Source organism: Alosa sapidissima, chromosome 20, assembly GCF_018492685.1.
Source record: "Alosa sapidissima isolate fAloSap1 chromosome 20, fAloSap1.pri, whole genome shotgun sequence".
Taxonomy (NCBI): Eukaryota; Metazoa; Chordata; class Actinopteri; order Clupeiformes; family Clupeidae; genus Alosa; species Alosa sapidissima.
The window spans coordinates 26,719,263-26,741,692 of NC_055976.1; the positions used below are offsets into that span (position 1 = coordinate 26,719,263).

General features: G+C 45.0%; 1 protein-coding gene across 1 annotated transcript in view; it reads left to right on the forward strand.

Annotated features, from left to right (window-relative positions):
* The window catches only part of diaph2 (diaphanous-related formin 2), a gene marked incomplete at its 3' end in the record, with an annotated part of 154,502 nt that overhangs the window by 10,387 nt on the left and 121,685 nt on the right, over positions 1-22,430 (forward strand). The window contains exons 3-5 of the mRNA XM_042073980.1: positions 7,159-7,191; positions 8,486-8,665; positions 15,883-15,987. Of these exons, the coding sequence (XP_041929914.1) occupies positions 7,159-7,191; positions 8,486-8,665; positions 15,883-15,987 (318 nt within the window). The remainder of the gene's footprint in view (positions 1-7,158; positions 7,192-8,485; positions 8,666-15,882; positions 15,988-22,430) is intronic.

Genomic DNA, 22,430 nt, shown 5'->3' on the forward strand with positions numbered 1-22,430 from the left:
GTCAGCAGAAGATCTGCACAGATTTAGGCTGCACGCCACTCACACACTTCTAGTTCTACACCGAAGTGTGACTGTGGCTGATCTCTGAACTTTGCAAACCCCAACAACTTGTCACCTTGGTGAGAAGCAATGCTGGAATTTTTTTTGTTGAGTCTTCAGTATCACTTTTTCTCCCTCGCTTGGCAATCAGTGTCTTGTTGCTTCCTGAGGGGGAATCTCTGGAGCTGAAATTGACTCAGTCTGGCTCTGTGTCATGAGAGGATGATGGTAGCAATTGTTTTTAGAAGAGCACTAAATATAAGGTCAAGAGAGGCTGAGTCGCTGTAGCGTAGAACAACAAAAATGGCCTTTAGAATTAGTTTTAGATGTTCCAAACACAAAATGGTAATTAGATGTACAAAAAAAAAACAATTGGGTGTAGGGGTGGTCACTATGAGATAATTTTCTCACAGTTTAATGCTCTCAAGCTGCAATAGGCTTGTCTTATTGCTAATGTACCCATTATCTCTGGCACTAATTTAGAGTAATTTATGAAATCACTGATTCGTCTGGCTCACACACGTGCCAATCAGTCAGAGTAGAGTACGCATTGACGGTCCATTTGTATTAAACTTTAATCCGGCCCCCCCTGCATCTGCCCCAAGCACTGCACTGCACTGCACTGCACAGTTAAGCCTTATGAGGTGTGGGCTGCTTTCAAGAGGTGAGGTTTGTGGTGTGTCTCTCAAAGAGTACTGCACTGCCTGTTGGCTGGCAATTGTTACCACATCGTGTAGATGTGGTTTAATGACAATGAAGAGCTTTCGGCACCTGTGGCTGTGTGCTCAAGATTGACAGCAGTGCGACGCTGTCCTCTGCGTGTCTCGAGCGCAGCCTGTTGAAAACACTAAGTGTTTTTCGGCCAGTCAATGACATCGCAAGGGCTTGAAACACGAGCGGCGATGTCAATGGTGCTGTGTGTGACTGAAAAGCTGTTGAAGGCCTTTTGTGGTTGTTTTTTCCCCTGAAAATGCATGGTAGCTTATTGACTCAGCTGCTTGTCAAGGTCTGCTGCTTTTTATCTAGCTTTTCTTTACCTTTGTTTGATGTCCATGGTGTAAGGCAGACCTGGGGTCACCATGATGCAATGTATGATAGGCAGTTGCATTGGTGAAGAATGAAAAGCAAAGTCTTCACACAGACACCACATCATCAGGTGTTACCTAAGCTGTCCTTTAAGGCAGTTTCTTTCACCCAGGAAATAGAAACCTCTAGGAAAAAAAAAATTCCTGAACCCTCATATAAAGCTTCTACTCAAACCGCCTGTACAAAATCTCTCACAGAGGCCGGAAGACTGTTATTTGTTATTACAAATGTGAATTTTTTTCCATGACAGCTTTGCCACTTGGGAACTTATCTTCTCTCAATGGTGATGTAAGAACGTCTCCATGCCTCCCTCAGTGCTCTCTACTGGGATTAAGCTGCGTTCAGGGTCCAGGGCTTTGCTGAATGGAGATCACTACTCCGACTGCTCGATTTAGTCCAGCTCTGCACTTAATCCCCGTACCTGGGCAACTAACCCACGGAGAAAGGCCATTTTAGGCATGGCAGTCCCTCCTTGGCTAATGCCTAGGCTCTCTCCTGCAGCAGGACAGCAGGACTTGTTAGCTGTAGCTGTGAGAGGTCTGACTCTCCACTGAGGCCAGAGATGGGAGAGGGAAGCTGGTCATGCTGCAGCCGTCCCTGGCCAGCCTATGGGCGCATCACCGTCAGCTCCCTGTAGAGTAATTGGGTCGCTTCGGGATTAGAGCCCCTGGATCTAATCATACATATGCCTGGGCAGGACCGTGTGTGTGTGTGTGTGTGTGTGTGTGTGTGTGTGTGTGTGTGTGTGTGTGTGTGTGTGTGTGTGTGTGTGTGTGTGTGTGTGTGTGTGTGTGTGTGTGTGTGTGTGTGTGTGTGTGTGTGTGTGTCATGCAGAGGTGAGCAAGACAGATAGCTAGATTGAGATGCAGAGAAACAGTGTATAGACAAAGAGTTGCAGAGAGAGGTATCGAGATTGGAAAGAAAGATAACAGAGAGAGGAGTTATTAGACAAAGGAAAGAAAAGAGGAAGTGGGTGAGGATCAGCACTCTCTTGCTCTCTTGGCTAGACCTCACTATGATGAGCATGCAGTACTGGCTTTAATGTGGTGTGTGTGTGTGTGTGTGTGTGTCTCTCTCTCTCTCAGAGAGAGAGAAAGTGAGAGTGAGAGGCTTAGGGAGAGATAAAGTACATCAATGCTCTTTTGCCAGACTGCCTAAGTGACTCTCTGTGTGTTCGAGTGAGTGAGTGAGTGAGTGTGTGTGTGTGTGTGTGTGTGCAGCATGCAGTGAAGTTCTGTTGAAATGTGGCTAGAAATAGTAGTCAGAATAATTTGACCCAAACATCATTAGTCAGATTCCATCAGCAGCGCATGTTTAAGCGAAAAACACAGATAAGGTCTGGAATGCAGACACTGACTGCCCAAGGTTTCCCGTTTGGAACATATTTATATCTCACTCCAGTGGTAAAAACAATCCCATGATGCATAGAGAGAAGGGAGGAAGAAGTGGATGAAGACCTTCAGACTCAGCATCTCTCCCTCCCCCTCTCTCTCTCTCTCTCTCTCTCCCCCACAATGAAAGATAAAGGGGGTGGCGGCCGACCGACTCTGAACAGAGACAAATATCTTTTTTTTTTTCATTCTATTTCTTCACATAGCCAGGTCTCTGTTTAAGATACCGGCTCTTTTCAGTATGACGCCCACGAGCTGTTCGGCAGAGCTTGTTTCATAATGCTGGGCTGAGCATGGCGCTTTGGTCCCGCGCTGCCCCTGTGACTTGAAACGTCTGCTCTGTGTCTATTTGATCTCGGGCAAGCTTTTATGCCCTTTAGGGCAAAAATATGTGTGTTCGCTCAAGTGTAAGTAAACATGTGGCAAAACAGAGCATGGAAAGCAGGCCAAATAGCATTACAGCTGTTCTTCAGACCGTAATATTTCACTGTCCCGCTCTTCGCTATGTCTCTGCCCTGGGACCGCTACATTAAAAACAGGCCTGTCCTGGCCAAAGCGGCCATATTCAACTACGGGATTCGCTGCTTGAAATGTTGGAATCCAGGAGGGCACAGCAATAGCCCAAAACCTCAGGCATGTACCTAATAACTGTGCACTCCCAGGCAGTTGTCAGGAGATGGCCATTTTGGGCCGGATTCCTCCCCTGATCTAATCCACTGTGGAGGATGATGTTTCGTCAATGCCCAACCAAGTTATCCTCCAGACGCAGCCCAACAGTGCTACGTGAAGACCACTAGCTTTGTACCTCTTCCAGAGCAGCAAGGAGAACATTTACCACTTTGATGTGTCATAGCACTTAATAGCTTTATGTGCTGGTGGAGAGGGTACTGTTTTACATTCACACTGCTCCGTGTTAGCAATTTTGCTTTCATGCAGCAATTATAAGTAGCCAATAATAGGCAGTAATGTGATAATATTATGATTGAGGTTCACTGAGAGCCCATTGCCCTTCACATTCATGGTTATCATTATTCGAAGAGGCTACGCGGTATGCTGAAGTGCTGATCTATAGGACTGAGACTGTAATATGTAACCATTGGAAGACAAAGGGGGGGATTGAGTTTTAAAGCTCCCTTAGTTCCCTTGCAATACATGTAAAGCTTCTCTTCAGCGGCAACAAGTAAATCTCAGTTTATTAAAAAAGTTTATGCGTAATTTTATGCTTGGCGTGAGACTGATTCGCTCATCACAAAAGCATTATGTTGCTGAATGCGAGCTCTGAGCGCAGTAATTTTTGCACAGAGAGTGAGAGAGAGAGAGCGAGAGAAAGAGAGAGAGAGTGAGAGTGAGAGAGAGAGAGAGAGAGAGCTCTCGTTTCCCTGTAAAAATGAGTGACCTAGCATGCTGTTCCAATGCAGAGCGCTCCAGATAAAAAAAGGGGGGAATTAAATTTGGGCAAACGTTGATGAACAGTACAAGTAGCACAATCGAGCAGTTGGTGGCACGGCTGCCAAGCACTCAGGGTAAGAGTGACATGAGGTTGCCATGAGTTGTTTAGTGGCGCACGGTGGCCTGCGTTCCCTGCCAGCCCAGCCAGGCTGCAAGTGATCCTTTGTTTGTCAGTAATTATGACCAATTAAAGCAAAACCTGATTGGGCTCCCGAGTTCTTTTTTTGTTATGTTTTCCATCTCTTTTCCCCTCTTCAAAGAAATATTTTATCGTATTTTTATGGCAGCCCCCCCCCCCCCCCCTCCTCCCTCCCTCTAAGTGGGTAGAAAAGGCTTCAGGAGCAGATGGTGTAATTGGGTAAAGCAGACGTATCCTTTGTTCCTAAAGGGATTGAGCAACGCTGCATGTGGCGCGGACTCCCTTCGTTGTTTACATGGCATGCATTATACGCAGAGAAAGTGGTTTGTTGTGGGCCACCTAGTGGCACAGTCTCAAAAGGCCTCATTCCGCCACATGCCAAAGCCAAATCCACTCTTGGGGGGCCGGGGGGGGGGGGGGGGGGGTGCTTTTGGCAATGCAATCAACTTTGCATCAGCCAGCCAATCTGGCCCAGTGGCTGTACTCTTAACTCGCTCTCCCTAGCTCACCTAGCTCTACTTAAAATTGTATTACTTTATTAATGATTTTTAGTATTGTTCTCATTTAAGGGGAAGGGTTCATGGATAATATAATTTTGCCATGGAGGCTTGTATTGGTCACAGAGGAAATTCATCATAATAAAAAAAAAAACTGTGTTTTAATAAAGTTGTGAGACCCGGAAGGTGAATTTGGCTAATTGTTATGCTACAAATTGCATTGTTGCCCCAGTGACGTGATAATGACCTATGTGCCATTAACTAATAGCTTGCCCCACGGACTGTGTAATTAGCTTAACTTTGTTTTATTACCGCCGTTTCCAAATTGATTAAATGTATTTAATTACGTCCTAGAAGTAGGACAATGTTTTTTTTTTGTACACGCAGAAACTGTCTAAAGTACAGAAATTCCCAAGAACCCAGAAGTTAAAAGTTGTTCAGTGCAGCTCTTTTAAATGACTTTTGTACACGACACCCTCACTTACTGGTTTTTCTCCCCCACACACACACACATGCGCACACAAGCACCCACACACACACACACACACACACACACACACACATAAACACACAAACACACACACTACTGATACAGTATGTCTGCCTCCTAATTTTGTTCCATCTTTGAATGTATGAGCGCCATATGGTAAATTTCTATCACGCTCTCATCCTCAATGACTCCCCCATAAGCCTCATGCATCATGTAAGCATCATGTTCTTTTTTTCCCCTTTGGACCCCCCCCCCCCCCCCCCCCATTTGAACCCACCGCCACGTCCTCCCCCCCATTTGAACCCACCGCCACGTCCTCCCCCCCATTTGAACCCACCGCCACGTCCTCCCCCCCATTTGAACCCACCACCACGTCCTCCCTGGCTTCCTCTTCTTTTTAAATTACTCCTCCAACTGTTGCCTCTGCCTACCAGCCTCTCAAACAGCGAGAGGGCCGTGTGTTGCTTATGAGAGAGAGAGAGATAGAGATAGAGATAGAGATAGAGATAGAGATAGAGATAGAGAGAGATAGAGAGAGAGAGAGAGAGAGAGAGAGGAGAGAGAGGGAGAGAGAGAGAGGAAGGATGGCCTCACTTCAGAGAGTGGGGCGTGGAGCTGCGGGAGGCCCTTCTTTATGGCAGCCCTGCGCCAGATCAGCACGCGTTAGTGTTCCGCGGCACACTGAGCATATGGCGCCATGTCTCTGCTGCCTGCATGGAGCCTCTTGCAAATGGCCATGCTTAACGAAGCCACAGGGCTCTGGTAAAGTGGTGTTATATGTGGGTGTGTCTGTTTGTGAGTGTGTGTGTGTGTGGGTGGGTAGTGTAGGGGACTCGATACTAGATGATGCATTTTAGTTGTGTGAACTGGAGTATGGAGTGAAAGGCCTTAGCTACTTTCATGTTGAATCTGGAGGCACGGTCACTTAGAGCAAAGGTCCTGCATGTATGTTCTGGAAAGGAAAGATGGCTGTTACAAGAGGTGATCAGCAGGTCTGGTCTGTGAGTGGAAAGTTATCACAGAACCACAATGGGACCTGCCGTGTCATGTAGAGGCAGTATGAATAAATGCTGCACTACACCCTCTCCTCGGGCTTGCGGGTAAATCTGTTAGGAGATTTTATTAACTAGGACTTGATGAAGCAGCTCAAGAGCTCAACAAGCGAAATCAACTGAACAACAAATCAAATCAAAACTGTGCAATCACAAAGGGGGCTCTTAAACTTGGATAATCCACTGGTATGCAGCTCAGCATGATTTAAAAGATTTACTGCTTTGGTTTGGGTGTGATAACAAAAATAATTTGTAAGTGGTCAACAAAGTTGTGCTGCCCACAGTGTCAGCGATGGAACAGAAGGAGGTTATTACGTGAATGGAGCATCCAAGATAAATGAGGTCAACAATGGGAGTCACAGTGGTCACATAATAATAATAATAATAATAATAATAATAATAATAATAGCTTTATTGTCCACAAGAGTGGAAATTTGTCTTTGACTCCACAGGTGGGTTTCTAAAATACAGACACAATAAATAGACAATACATACATACAAATAGACAATACATACAACAAACAAATAACACAGTCACCCTTAAAAACAACAATAAATAACACTTTCACAACAGACCGGTATCAAGAAGATGAATATGGATATCTTGCATGGACTATTGTGAATTGAGTAGTGATATTGCACTTGGTATGAATGACTTTTTGTAAATGTTTTTGGTTGTTATTGCAACTGTGTACCTCCTTCCTGATGGCAATTTCCTGAATTCTGTAAACAGAGGATGCACTGGGTCAGACACAATGTGCTGGGCCTTACGTCTGATGTGTGTAGTATATATGTCTGCCAATTGTCTCTGGCCTTTACCAACTATTTACACCAACATACAGTACATATGGGGCGTCAGTCTGTCCATGCTTTGTGGGGTTTCATTTGATTTGCAAATTATCACTTTTGCATGTGTGTCTCTGTGTGTATGTGTTCCCCGGAGGCCATACACACTTAGTGATGCTTTCAGTTGGGTCCTCATTTTTTATTTGTTAATGTCCCTTCCCTTCAACAGAATATACACATTAAAACACTGGCTGACGACATGGTAAGGTGGTTTGTTTCGTTTGTGTGTATCCATGTTAATTTCGGTTTTTGCTTTTGGTTTTTGCATCATGTTTTGTGTTCATGTTTTTGTTTGTTTGTTTGTTTGTTTCATCATCATCTCTGTTTACCATGACTGCATGCACAGAGATACTGTATAGCAGAAACACTTGTTGACACCTGTGCCAATGTCTGCCCCCACCAACCCTCATTATTGTTGGGCACTGCGCTAGGCGGCCCTCTAATAGGCAGGCTACACCAATCACAGGACTGAAGCGTTCTGTTTGAAGAGGGTTTACTACAACAATTAGCTTTCAATATAGTCGAACTGGCTACCCCTGATGTGATGGTGGCATTTACATTCGAAAAGATTAGACCAGTCTTCTAAAAAGTATTTTTACACTCCACGAACAAAATGCTTCAGTTATGTGCCTAGTGTAGCCTGCCTGTGAGTGTACAGAGAACAGTTAAGACTCAGTTGCGGTCTTGAAGACCCATTTACTCAATGCAGAAGAATCCTTCAAATTTGGTCCCCGTTCTGACATTGGACACATGTTCCTTCCACAAGCGTTTCCATTTATAGCAAAACAGAGTGTCAGCATTAACTCATTGGTTGTTTTTAATGTCGTCCACACAAGCATGAGACCCCTACCTTGACCCATGTAACCAAAAACTACTAACAGTAACCTTTTGCATGGTTTGGCATGTCTCACCACACCTCCTTCTCCCTCTCTCTCTCCCTCTCTCTCTCTCTCCCTCTCCCTCTCCCTCTCCCTCTCTCTCTCTCTCTCCATCTCGCTCACTTTTCTCCTTACCCGGTAGAAACAGACAAGTGCCGTCAGCATTTCCCCTTAATCCTCCTCCGTCACACATAAAGAACTTAATGAAGCCGTGGCCATTCATCGTCCACTTCTGTAGCTCTTAGATGCACACAGTGTTCTGTTGCTCTGAACATTCTCTCCAGTTCCTCCATTCACTTCAATGTAGGTTTAGAAACTTCACTTGTCAATACCAATGTTGCCATTTGTAAAGAATCCACTTACTAACATTGAAAATGGTAAGAAGACAGGTAAGTGCAAAGTTTGTCATCCTGCTGGATTGATCAAAAGTTATATCACTTTAATTCATGACTTTTCCAGCATTTTGATAGTGAATTGTGCAATTAGAATTGCATTTGTGCAAATTGCTCCCGTTTTTTTGTTTTTTTAACATTTCTTTCATTCAAGTCTGTCAAAAACGATGGACTTTATCAGCACGCCATTTGGGCTGTTCTGACATGACTTCCACTGTGCCCACAGCGTGATCGGATCACCAGCTTCCGCAAGCAAGGGGGGAAGAAGGAGAAGCCCTTCATCCAGCACCCCACCGACCCCCTGTCCCCCCAGGCAGAGCTGCCCAAACCCCAGCCCTTCATCGACTCCATGAGCTCCATGAACCTCTCCGAGAAGGAAATCATCGACCTGTTTGAGAAGATGATGGTGAGTCTTACTCTTTTCATACCTTGTGTGTCCAGTCCCTACCACCCCGTCCCTTTTTCCATTCTCCGAACAAAAAAAAAAATAAAATAAAAAAATAAAAATAAAATAAAAACAAAATAAAAAAAAAAATAAAAAAAATCAACTAAGTTCAGATTCTCCCCCCTCACCTCTCTGCCAAATAATACCAATTTAATGAAACTTTCACAGAGGTCTCTGTTCAGGGAAACAGACTCTCCACTCCACCAGAATAGAGGTGCTTAGATCTCGGACCCATGCAGCAGCAGGAGAGCAAGTTCAAGAAGGCTGCAACCTTGCGGGTGCCTACGAAGAGGGCCCCATTTACAATGCACCGTTTCTCGTTTTACCCTTGAAGACAACACTGGACCTCTTCTCACCTTCGGCGATAGCCAAAGCCCCCTTTTGAACTGGACTCTTGGGAGTGTGCTGGCATTGCTGGCATTGCCGCAGATACCCTCGCCCACATCTACAATGTTTGGGCATGTCTCATTCCCGGGCTGCCTTTTTTTTCTTCTGCCTTCAGTGTGAAGTGTGTTTCTCTCATCCAGGCTTAGTATGGTGCGTCTCTCCACTAATTGCGAGAACCCTGAGAGTCTTTGCCAGCAAAGCAGACTACAGAAGTGTCTGACTCCATTTGTGTCTCTGGTTTTCAGGGGCATGGTCAGGGGCTGTCAGAGGTTATAACAAGTTTTTTTTTTGCTTCTGTCTCTTTATCCAGTTTCCTTGTGGTGCCAGCATGCTGTTTGAAATAACTGAAAGGCAGAAGCGTTGGGAGGAGAGGGTGTTGGTGTAGGGTGGAGGGGTGGAGCTGACTGCAAAACAGTGAAGGGCTTTGTAGTGCATGGGCTGTCAAGTCAAGAGTTTGTATTGTCTGACTTTCTCAGGCCTTGTGAGCCTTGGCTTGCTGCAGTGTGTTTTGAAGATTTTTTTTTATTTTTCATTATTTATTATTATTTTTTTTATTTTTTTTTCATTTATATATTTGTTTGGGTGTATCCCCCTTTCCCCCTTCTAGTCTTCTTCTATAACTTTTTTTTTGGAAGCTTTTGCTTGTCTGCTTTAGGGTCTGGAGCTGCAGCTGAGCCCCAGTGGAGCTGCTGCTTCCTGATCACTGAGCTGTGCGAGCTCCAGACAGACAGAACAGAGCTCACCAGTACAGCACGGTCCAGACAACACCAGAACCAGACCGCTCTGCGGACATGCCCTTTGAGCTTGCCGTCCAGCTTTTAGATGTTAGGGGGGGGTGGCGGGGGGTGGTTAGACCACAAAACAAACTCTGTGAGTGCAAAAGTGATCCTTGAGGAACTTAAACATTTGCTTTTGGGTGGTGCCACAGAAGAGCTTGTTTTTTTGTTGTTGTTGGGAATTAGGCAGAATATGGGGTTGCATTGCCACACAGCATGCATTTTAACTTCTATGCAGCACTAAAGAACAGAATATGGGGTTGCATTGCCACACAGCATGTATTTTAACTTCTATGCAGCACTAAAGAACAGAATATGGGTTTGCATTGCCACACAGCATGCATTTTAACTTCTATGCAGCACTAAAGAGCAGAATATGGGGTTGCATTGCCACACAGCATGCATTTTAACTTCTATGCAGCACTAAAGAGCAGAATATGGGTTTGCATTGCCACACAGCATGCACTTTAACTTCTATGCAGCACTAAAGAGCAGAATATGGGTTTGCATTGCCACAAAGCATGCACTTTAACTTCTATGCAGCACTAAAGAACAGAATATGGGGTTGCATTGCCACACAACATGCATTTTAACTTCTACGCAGCACTAAAGAACAGAATATGGGTTTGCATTGCCACAAAGCATGCACTTTAACTTCTATGCAGCACTAAAGAACAGAATATGGGGTTGCATTGCCACACAGCATGCATTTTAACTTCTACGCAGCACTAAAGAACAGAATATGGGTTTGCATTGCCACAAAGCATGCACTTTAACTTCTATGCAGCACTAAAGAACAGAATATGGGGTTGCATTGCCACACAGCATGCATTTTAACTTCTATGCAGCACTAAAGAGCAGAATATGGGGTTGCATTGCCACACAGCATGCATTTTAACTTCTATGCAGCACTAAAGAACAGCAGTTTGACGGTAAGTAAGTGGGTGAGCTGGATCGATCCGAAATCCTCAGCAAGACACTTGATGAAACTACTTTTGGAAGTTCTCCTGTATGTGACCAGGAGGCCAGTTGTCAAACTTAATTGAACTCCGTTGAGTAGTTGAACCATCAGTATAAGTAAAGATCCCGCTGAGCGTAATGCCTGTAGGTTTTGTGTTTCCACAGTAATTACATCAGGATATCGGTATCAAGTGCTCTGGATTCCTCGCTCAACTTGCTGGCTGTTTGATTTCCCAGCATGCACCAGCATTTCAGGACGTGTGAAAAGCTGCCGTCTGCTCGTCTGCTGGTTCCTGCTGCTCCTCGTCAGAGCGAGTTGAACGTAGCTGTACATAGCTTTTCGTAAAGGCATGATTAGTCCCAGTAAGAGATCATCACTCAACTGGAGACTGGCAGGTGGGGGGTGAAACATGGGCTTCTGAATGTCCTGGAGACTCTAGTGGATGCTGATGAGCAGTGCCTCATAGTGGTTGGTCTATTTATCACCAATTTCTGCTGGTGCTGTTTCCCAGGTCTTGATGAGATCCTGTTTGTTCGTTATTTAAGGAGACATGGGGTGGAACATTTATGCATCATATTTATGCTGCTGGGGAAGATCACGTGGTAACTCCCACCGTCACTATATCGGTAACGGAGTTACCGTACACATTTTAACCTGAGAATATTTCCTATACTTTCACAAACATTTTCAAATGAAATATACTAAATCAAGTGTCCTTCCAAGGCACTTTCTTTTGGAGTTATGGTAACGGAGTTACAAAACAGCATTTTTTAAAAGATTCCTAAAATCCTGTTAGATATATTTTTCCTTCATTTTCATGTCAAATCCATAAAAAGGGAAATATATGTATAAGATAAAACAACAATAGAATAAGAAAAATGTTGGTAATATCTTTCACAATTATATATTGTATAAATGTGCTTTTCAAGAGCACAAACCCCCTAATGCCTGACACTCCACTTGTCATTGATCTAGGGCACATAGAAACAAACTTCAACCTGTTTTGTAAACTTTATCTGATTGGTAATCATACCAGATGGGTTCTGTGGAGATGTATAACGTTTTATTTTTTACCCTAGATGTTAACATGCGCGTGATCTTCCCCTGCTATAAAAAGACTGATGCATTTTGAGTGACTATAATGATTTCCGCAGCATTCAGTACTTCGGTGAAAACAGTTATTTTAAAAAGCACACAAATATAAATATTCAAATTGAATTAATTTAGCCTTAATGTAAACAATATCGTGTCGTGAAGTTCTCCTGATTGCTTGACTGATGACCTCATGCTCATTTCCGTTGAAATGAAAAGCTAAATTTGTTTTGCAGCCCTGCGGTTTTTTTCCTTTGTTTTGCCATCCCAATGTCTTAATATTACCCTACCTGCAAAAGTGACACATGCTGTGTCTCATCAACTGCAGCTTTGTTTTCCATGTCAGTCACTCAGCTGTCACTCACCTCGCTTTTCAATTGCTCTCAAGATGGCATGACATTAAAACGCGTTCTTCAATTTGCTGTGCGACAGAAACGACACAAAGAGGCCCTGCGTCTTGCGCGCGGAAATACACGGCAAGGCACAAGGAGAGCGAGTGGGCGTAAATAGACCCTTTCAACAATAAAAACAAAAACAATGCTTGAACGTTCTATTTGGGCCCCAATCTACTTCCTCTACATTAAGATAACATATGGAATGTTAAAAAGGAAGCCTTGTGGGGCCAACTATGATGCTGATAATGGAACTCTCTTGAAAGGGTCCATAGCAAAGATTCTAGAACAGAGCTCTGTTCTAGAATCTTTGGTCCATAGATATTTATTGGAAGAGTAATACCACGCGATGAATGTGTTGGTGAGGGGACATTAGCCCTTCATCTCTACCCATTGGGAGCTGTGGGATTGTGACCCTGGAAAAAGAGGGACAAGTTTGGTTGAGGGAATCGGAGGATATCGGAACGCCGGGTCTCGTGTCAGTCACCGCCGTGCCTCGTGCAGCTCGTCATCAGAATCAGCCTCTCATAATTTATTGATTGTTTACATGTACATAGAGGCTAAGGAGGGATTTTGAGACCGTTCATCTCCATCGTATGAAAGGCATCTACCATGCTGTGATACAAAATAAAAAAATAAATAAAAATCAAACCCACTCTCATTGCATCAGACATGCATACTACACACACGCTAGCTTTTTAGTTTGCATTTGCTCTGGGGACTCGCACTAGATGGGATTCCTGAAGTAATATTGGCGAGTCATGAAAGGGGTTGTGAGACGAGGCAGGGGGGCTGGTGGGGCTGATGCTATACCCTGTTAAGCAATGGCAAGTAAATGAGCTAGTCTGGCTTCTGATCTCATGTAGCGCAGTGAGTTGATCCAAGAATGCCAATACGTTGGCCTACACAGTGCATTTTGAATGTGGGTGTGTGAGTCTATTTGTGCATTGTCCTTGGTTGTTTAGATGTGCACAGCTGGCCTATTGAATGGATATAAAATAACACCACAGTAAGTCTTTATAAGAGTCTGGGGACCTTGGCGCCACCACCCACAGCAGGCAGACGTGCTTTCACTTCCTGCTGTGCCCCCTTGAGGCAGGATTTAACATCAGCAAGGGTCTCTTAAGAAGCTCACCCCTCCTGCACCATCAGCATGCCACGAGGTGGAGGTGGAGGTGGGTCGTGGATGTAGATCTCCTGTGCGTTGGAACAGGAAGTGGAGGCAGATGACGGAGTGTGGTGATGGACACTCCTCTCTCATGAGCAACAGTGTAGCTGTGCCCCAGGACCAATACGGCACATGGCATCCTGGGTAGAAGCAGCTAAAAAGGGGAGGTCATCTAACCCCACCTCCGGCTTTGAACTGGCGCATCACAGGAAGCCGCTTGCTCTAAGGGGCTTTATGTGCACTTCTCTGCTGGAGCAGTAAGTGCCCCTCACCCCACCCCACTCTCTCCCCTTTCTCCCAGCCTGAGTGCTCGGCAGCTCTGCCTCTCATCACAGGGGCATTTAAAGCAGAGATGAGTGGCCCAATATGCCAGCCCCATTGAAAAAGGGATGGCAAAATAACCCCCGGTGCCAGAGATGAAAGACAATAAAATATCCATGCAGGGATGGAGGGGCGCGCTCTCTTATTCTTCCCCTTCCTCCCTCTCCTCCACCGCATTGTCAGTGGTGCAAGACGGACATGATGGGGTCTCATTAAGTAGCCTGGGCAGCAGAGGCTCATGGGAGAAGCGGGCGGTCATCAGCTCGGAGCGCACAGACCCTCCATGGCTCCGTCCATCCCTTCCCGCCTCTCTAATGGTGTGCATCCGCAAATAGTCATTTCCTCTCCAGCGTCAGCGCCACGCTCGGGAGGGGGCTCCAGCAATGCTAATACAAGTGGGACCTCGGGGATGCGTTTATACCTTTGATGCTCGCTCTGTGCCCCCCCCCCCCCCCCCCCCTTTCAACGTCACCTCCACCCCTCCCCCTTTTGCTCCACACACCCCGAGCACACAACTGGACTGGACCTCTGTGGCTGGACTGGACTGTATTGGATGTGGACGGACGTCGCATATCAGCTATGGAGTGTGTGCACTCTGCCAGTGCACGGGTGCCGGTGTGTGTATTCTGGGGTTGGAGGCGTCGCGTTATCTAACATGGTTCAATTACCTGAGCCTGTCCCAAGCCTCCTCCAGATAGAATTAATAAAGGCACACAGGAGAAGCAGGAACCCTGCTTTTCATGGTAACACAGTTACTGCATGAGTCTCCAGAGTTACAAAACAGCATATTTTAAAAGATTCCTAAAAACCCATAGATATAGTTTTCCTTCATTTTCATGTCAAATCCATGAAAAGGGAAATATATGTATAAGATAAAACAACAATAGAATAAGAAAAATGTTGGTAATATCTTTCACAATAATATATTGGGTTATTGGGGCACATAAATCAGAGCTGTAGGGAAATGGAAACGGACTTGCCCACACCAAGACCCACCCCGTCACACCAAGTCCCAGCCCTGGCTGGAGCTTGCTGATCGCTTTGCAGGCCCACAGCTCATACTCGAGCTTGCCCACATAACAATTCACAGTGCTCGGTCTAATCTAGTGAAGTGAATGGCAATTACAGAGCTGAATTAGCCAGGTTCAGGGACTGATTAGTAAGTCTCTTGGCTGGAGGAAAGTAGGAGGTGAAAATGATAGAAAGTACTCAAATGCTTACGGCAAAATCTGAGATTTTATCAATAAAATGGTGCCTGTACCCTTCATAGACATAAAATTGGGGAAATATAGGTCACATTGGCTCACATCCTTAGCTGTCAAACTATATTTAAATGACCTTAAACTACTTAGCTTAGCTTTGCCCACTTTCCCTCAGTTGCAAATTTGTCTGTGTGCTCATTTGAAATTTGAATATATATGAATATTCACTTATTTCGACCTGCAGACTTATCACCACCAGACCAGACTGTTGATGTCTGTTGTGTCTACATCGAACCAAACAACTCCTTCTCTTCTCCACTAGAGGGCAGTATAGCTCCATTGCTGAAACTGCTTCAGGTGGTCTTTGTTTCACCGTGAGGTTCTCTTTGTCTTCCTGAGCAGACCTGATGAACATGTGTTTGGCGTCTCCACCCTATTCCCTTGTCTATTGCGTCCCACCTAAATTTCACGCGCAATGCCGACACACTGAACACTGAAACTTTTTTTTTTTTTCGAAATCAAGTATAAAGCATTTTTATTGTTGAGAAATCAAAGCCCTTCCCTATTGTTTGCCTCGTATATTGCTTATGACCACCATCACATAACTGTCAGTCCCCCTGCCTGATGTCCTTTTGCTGCTCCATTGCTATGTGTAAATATCACGCTCTGGTGTGCACCCTCATTGTCTTTTATTGGGGAGACATTTCCCCCATATCTCCCCATCACTGAGTGCCATATTGTGCACTGACTTGCCTCTGTCCTATCATCATTCTGTCTGCGTGTAAACATGTCTTTGTCATCCTGTCCTGACGGTTGCGGTACTATTTTCTCTTTCCCTCTTCCTCCCCCCCCCCCCCCCCTCCTCCTCCTCCTCTGCAGGAGGACATGAACCTGAACGAGGAGCGCAAGGCCCCACTCCGGGGGAAGGACCTGAGCACCAAGCGCGAGATGGTGGTCCAGTACATCTCGGCCACTGCCAAATCCGTAAGTAGCCGGAAAAAAATCCTCTGGAGTTTAACACCAATTGGAGAGAGCGAGGGGAGAGTGGGCAGAAGACAGGGGGCGAGACAGAAAGAGAAAGACAAAATAGAGAGATAGAGATAGAGAGAGAGAGAGAGAGAGAGAGAAGGAGAGAAAACACCAGAGCAGGCTAGAGAGTAGGGATGAACAGTCTGACATTCTCTGAGACACTGCGGAATAATGAGCTTAACCTGAACTGCTTCCTGTGCCTCGCTCTCCTCCCTCCCTGTGCCAAAGCCAGGAAAACCTTTTTTGATTGCCACCCTTGTTTATTTATTCATTTATTTACTCATTTCCACTTTTCTCCTCCTCCTCTTCTGCCCCCCTCTCACCTCTCCTCTCCTCTCCTCTCCTCGGTGCTTACTGAGCTCCTCTCACCCCCTCCACTCGCCGTGCCGAACGTGCTCTCAGACGGCTTTAGGAGGGCAGGAAGGGGGGCTGGTGGCGGGGCGGGATCAAGCTTTCATTAGAATTTGGTACGCACCGCCATCTCTGCTGGGTAATCTGAAAACATGACACTTCCATCACCCTAAACCAATAAAAGCTGCAGATCCACCACCTTGGCAGGTAATCCCGAGGTTTTAGGGCGAGTTCTCCTCTCCCTTTTATGAAGTTGCACCCTCTGAGGTTGGTGCCATAGGGTAAAAAAAAGTCGCTGCAGCAGCTCTCTCTCTCTCTCTCTCTCTCTCTCTCTCTCTCTCTCTCTCTCTCTCTCTCTCTCTCTCTCTCTGTGTTTTCCCCTCTACCCTTTTTCTCCAGGAGTGATTGAGCTGCGACTGCCTTGGTCGGCCTTCAGCATCCTCATTTATTACCTTTCTCATTGTTATGATAATTAAGCGGCATTATTAATAATGATGATAATCAGAAATGATTGAATTCTTCACCGGGCCCATTATGTTCCTGTATGGCTGGCTAGCGTTGTGAAATATTATTCAGATGAGCTGTGTGATCTGTTTTGTGGCAGTGGTGCTGGAGGTGGAAGCAAAAGAGACCTCTAACAACCCCAACCCCCCCCCACACACACACACACACATGTGCACTTTGTCTTTCTGTCTCTACCTCTACCTCCCTCTCTCACTCAGACAAACACACACTGACACACACACTGACACACACACACACACAGTAATTGCCATGGCAGCACCTGAAGGGAGACATCAGAGGTGTGTGCCAGGCTGGGCATGAAGGGGTCTGCGACAGGGCAGGATCGGCATGGAAACCAGCTTAACACACACCACACATTCCAGGGCACAGATGTGTTCCAGTGTGATAACTGCTGTTTGCTACGAGGCCCATCACAGCCCCATGACACACACACACACACACACACACACACACACACACACACACACACACACACACACACACACACACACACACACACACACACACATACACATACACATACACATACACACACATACACATACACATACACACATACACACAACATCCATAGGCAAACATGCACAAACATACTCATACACTTTTTCCCATTTGTCAGAAATGAGATATTCAGTGTATGCTGCTGTCTTGGACCGTCAAGCTACATTATAACCCTGGCCCTACATACTTTGAAGCAGTGTTTCCCCTAGAAAATTTTCCAGCAGCGGTGCTGTTGATTGTAGGAACCCCCCCCCCCCCCCCTCCCAAAAAAAAAAAAAGAAAATGTTGAAAGAAATGGACAGATTGAGTGTTACAAATTATGACATAACCATCAACACAAGCATTTACAAAGCATGATTATTCATTCATGTTTTTCTTTCACCTTTTTCATTTACATTATTAGTAATTAGCCACTGTACACTGTAGGCTAAGCCACTGTACAAACTATTACTATTCAGAATTATTTACGATATATGACACATTAAAAAATAATTGATGTCCTATTTTTTTTTAATTAAGGCATTAAGACAAAAGGCAAAATATGTTTTTTATTCCTCCCTTTAGTCAATTTCAGCATGGGTGTCTTAACTTTTGCACAGCACTGTATAAACTATATAGACTTCTCTTTCATGTCATTACACTGTATTGGTGCTTTGCAAGTCGAATTGAGTGCCTGTCACTTTAAGGCCGTGACTGCGCGTGGGGCTATGGTTTTAAGCTAATTTAGCAGCGTTGTTGTGCATGGTGCATAAGAATATGTGGATGAAATGAATTATGTTTCCCATGTCATTTGGTAAAATAAATGTTCAAAAACTCGAAGAAAATCTATCTTGGATTATAGGAGATAAGTGTCTTGTATCATTTCTATAATTTTGGTGGGCTCTACAGGAATTACAAACTATTCAGATGTAAATGGTTGCGTATCCTATTACTCAAATTCAATTAAACCCACCAATAGGCTAGCTAGACCTTAGTTTCACAGCCTAGGTATTTTAGCAACACAGGGCTTGAAAGCATTGCCTATATCACAAACAAAAATGAAACAATGCGTGGATTTATCTGGAAATAGGCTACTGAAGGTAGGGGCGAGCTACCTCGCTGGCGTGTTTTACTTGGTTCCTTGGTTAACATAATGTAGGCTACGTTTTTTTGAACAAAATTGCGTCTGCTAATAAACTTAAACACAAACAAGCATGATCTCCTGTGGAATCTCCATGATCTCCTGACTGCGCCTTCAACTTTAGCCTACTATTATTTGTTGACCTCAAACCTGAACGAATGGCAGCTGTTCCTGAAGTTCACTTGCATGTGTTTTTTTTAAATTTTTTTTAATTAGGCAACTTTTTTTGCAGTGGCGCTTGAATTCCAGGAGCGGCGCTGCACCGCTGATGAATACATTGTAGGGGAAACACTGCTTTGAAGCATGACAGCTGTGGAACTTAACTCTCCCTAGCTGTGTTTTTTCCTGCTAAGCAGCACACCCACCATCCAAACACAAGTTCCTTTCCAACTCCCTCCAGCCACTCATTAGTTTCTTTTACATTTCACCTGTAGGTTGGATCCAATTTAAGGCTACAATATGCAATACCTGCTAATTGACTTATCTCTAGCCAGAGATATGAAACCAATCTTTTCTTTTCTTCCTTCGTACCCTACTCCCACTACCTGTGTCATCACAGAACACCAATAACGGACTTCTGGCTGCTTAACAACAGCGGAACACTAAGAAGCTTAAGAATATGTCTGCTGTGCCCAGCGCTGCTGTTATGTGAGCAGTGGCCATTGGGCATACATGTCCACTGAGAGATATGTGTGGATGTATAGAGATATGATGCAATAGTGTGTCCTTTAGCCTGTGGCATATAGATGCAGCATGGATACAGCAATATGGTGGACTCTTTCACTGTATCAGTTTAATGCAGGGCAGTGGATTGCAGCCAGTGGACCATGCTAGAACTCCAATGTGAGTGAGACAAAGTTTTTTGGAACGATCATATTTCATACATATCTCAACAACTGCCCATGCCAGATGGACTGTTTTGGTCTAAACTGTTTTCAGAAATTGAAGTTGGTGATTATTGCAGCTTCTATTAGCAGTGCCTTCCCATGAAGTTACAAAGATAATGTAAATGGCAACTCTGATAAGAACGGTGGCCTCCGGTGGATGGTTGCTGCAGGGGGATGGTGTGATGGATGTTGCCTGTTGTCATGCTCTCAGGGGTCTGGGTTTGTGCTCCTTTTCATTGCTAACCTCCTCAGTTTCTCTGCTGTTGTTTTTTCTCTTTTAAGAAAGATGAAAACGATGATGATGATGATGATGAAGATGAAGATTACAATGATGATGACGATAATAGTGATGATTTTTCTCTCAGCTTGCCAAATCACTGCGGATGTCTTTGTTTGCCTCGTAGCTACAAAGTGTGTTTTCCTATGTTCTTGCAGGAAAACGGACAAACACCTTTCTCTCTCTCACTTGCAGCCTCTCCCCAGCCCTCTTCACACCTCTCTCCTGCACCTCCTCCCCACCTCCTCCAACCCCCGCTCCTCTGCTTAGGGACAGCGACCTCTCTCAGGGGGAGGGAGGAGCGAGTAATTAAGATGTGCTCAAGCATTGTGCAGACGGGCTTATGCACTCTCTCTCTCTCCCCGCGGTCCCCGGGTGTCATTTAACCGGGCTTACGGTGTGGAGAGGCTGCGGCAGGAGAAAGCTGTTCGAGGTGGCCTCCCCACACCTGGGTGCTGATAGACCAGATCTGTCTAAATAAAGCCAAAGGAGCCCCCCATGCATCCTTCTCAATTTCCACCTACCGCTAAACTCATGCACGCACACACAGACACACAGACACACATACACACATACACGGACGCATACACGCACACACAGACACACAGACACACATACACACATACACGGACGCATACACGCACACATACACGCACACACACACGCACACACTGACACACATTGACACACACTGACACACACTGACACGTACACGCACACACACGCACACACTGACACACACTGACATGCACTGACACACACACACACACACACACACACACACTTGTACACTAAATACTGGGCAAGCTCTTGTATTTCTGAATGCAAAAACACTGAGGCATAACTAGTTGGATCTGCTTCCTGATCTTTTTCTTCCTGGTAGGAGAGAAGGACGCTGTTGGTATATGTTGATTGGTACCATTGCTGAGTCGCACGACTAATTCAAATAGCTGTCTGATATAGCAGCATAGTTTCCACTGCAGGATGGAACATAAAGATTCTCATCAGCCGAGAAAGCCTTCTCGATCGACCCCCTGCCTCCATACACTTATTTAGTGATATGATGTTCACATCATTTTACAGCGTCCGTGTTCTATTCTGTTGCTTTTGTCAACCATTTTTAGATTTCGGGAACGACTACAAGCATAGACTAGGTAATCAGGAAAAAAAGTAATTATGTTCCTTTTAGCCTTGCACAGGTTACTATGGTGAATTTTTAAAAAATAATAAAGGAGACTTCCGTAGCCTTCAGTAATAACACAAAGCCGGATTGAGGACTGTTTCTGCCTACGCAGTCAAAGGGCTGCCTTTCAAATTACCCTCTCACACCTTCCTCACATATGCTGTCTTTTCAAAGAGAGCACAATATTGAATTGTACATGTGCATTTAAAACGCATCATGAAAATCCAATGTGGCTTTGTGACAGCGTGAATGTCCTTGACCATTAATAATGCATGAATACCTCCGACTTTCTCGTTGTCTTTCCCTGTCTTTTTTTCCCTTCTTTCTCTTATCGCTCTCTCTTTCTCTCCCTGTCTCATTGCCAAATGTGACAAGAGTGCCAGTGAATGTGCCAAAGCATGCCTTTTTCCCACTACCCTTGCTAACACAATTCTCTCTCTCTCCTCCACACAGCATGATGACAAACATTAACTTTGTTGCTTTTCTCTCACAGATTGTGTTTTTCCTGCCCAGCCCACGCTGGTCACCATTTTCACGTAGGGGTATAGGTAGAGATTTAACACAAAGTCAGAGCTCAGTTGGGGGCAAGGTGGGTGGGGGGGGGGGGGTTTGGGCGCCAGCTTTAGTTACATCCACACGCCAGCACTGACTGTCTCCTCTCGTCAGTGCACGAGACAGAGTCGACGTACGGCTCACAGCGAGGCTACACTTTTTTCCTGAAGAGCACCTGTTTTCGTAATGAGTTCTGACAGATCCTATGGGACCACAAGGACCGGTGCTGTCACATCGAGACAAGCTAATAAATAAATAAATTAATACATGTTTAATGCCGCTGATTTGATGGCCGGGGTGGGGGGATATAAATACTCCGGCTAGATGACAATTCCTCAGAAGTTTGTTTACAGGAGCTTCTTAGCAATTTGAGCACCGCAGCATCTAATTTCCATATCCCATGACCGCTTATTTCAGTATTAGAACAATTAAAATTTGTTTGTGTGATCCACCCCCCCCCGCCCCTTCCTCCATCTCTTTCAAACCTAAAACAAAAATGAAGACAAAACAAAAACAAAAATGAAGCAGGAGAGAAAAATGTGAATAGTGAAAGAATTAGGTGTTACTCAGAGGAATGTGTGTAAATTGCTGTTAGCATCAACAATTCCCCTTCTGGCTCCTGCTTGAGAGTGTTGTGTGCTTGGTTGCAAGATAATGTCTGCTATTTTGATCAAGCTGCAAGCCCCCAGATGCTAATCAGATACAAGCCTGCCACACAACGCTAAATCAACAGTAGCGATCACCAAGATAGCAATTTTAGTGAGCGAGAGTCTCCCAGTGACACCCAGCCTCGGGTCCAAGCCCCACGTCGTAAAACTGCGTTAGTGCTATATTTGCCAGACAGAGGGAAAATGTAGATTTATTCTTTAAAGCAGTGTGTGCATGATCAAGTGGTGGCTCGGTTAAAAGTGACTTTATGGCAGCCATAAACTCTGATTGAGATAGGAGAGAGTCTCGGAGCGTCAAAGACGGCAGGATCAAGGAGAACGACGCTAGGAAGGG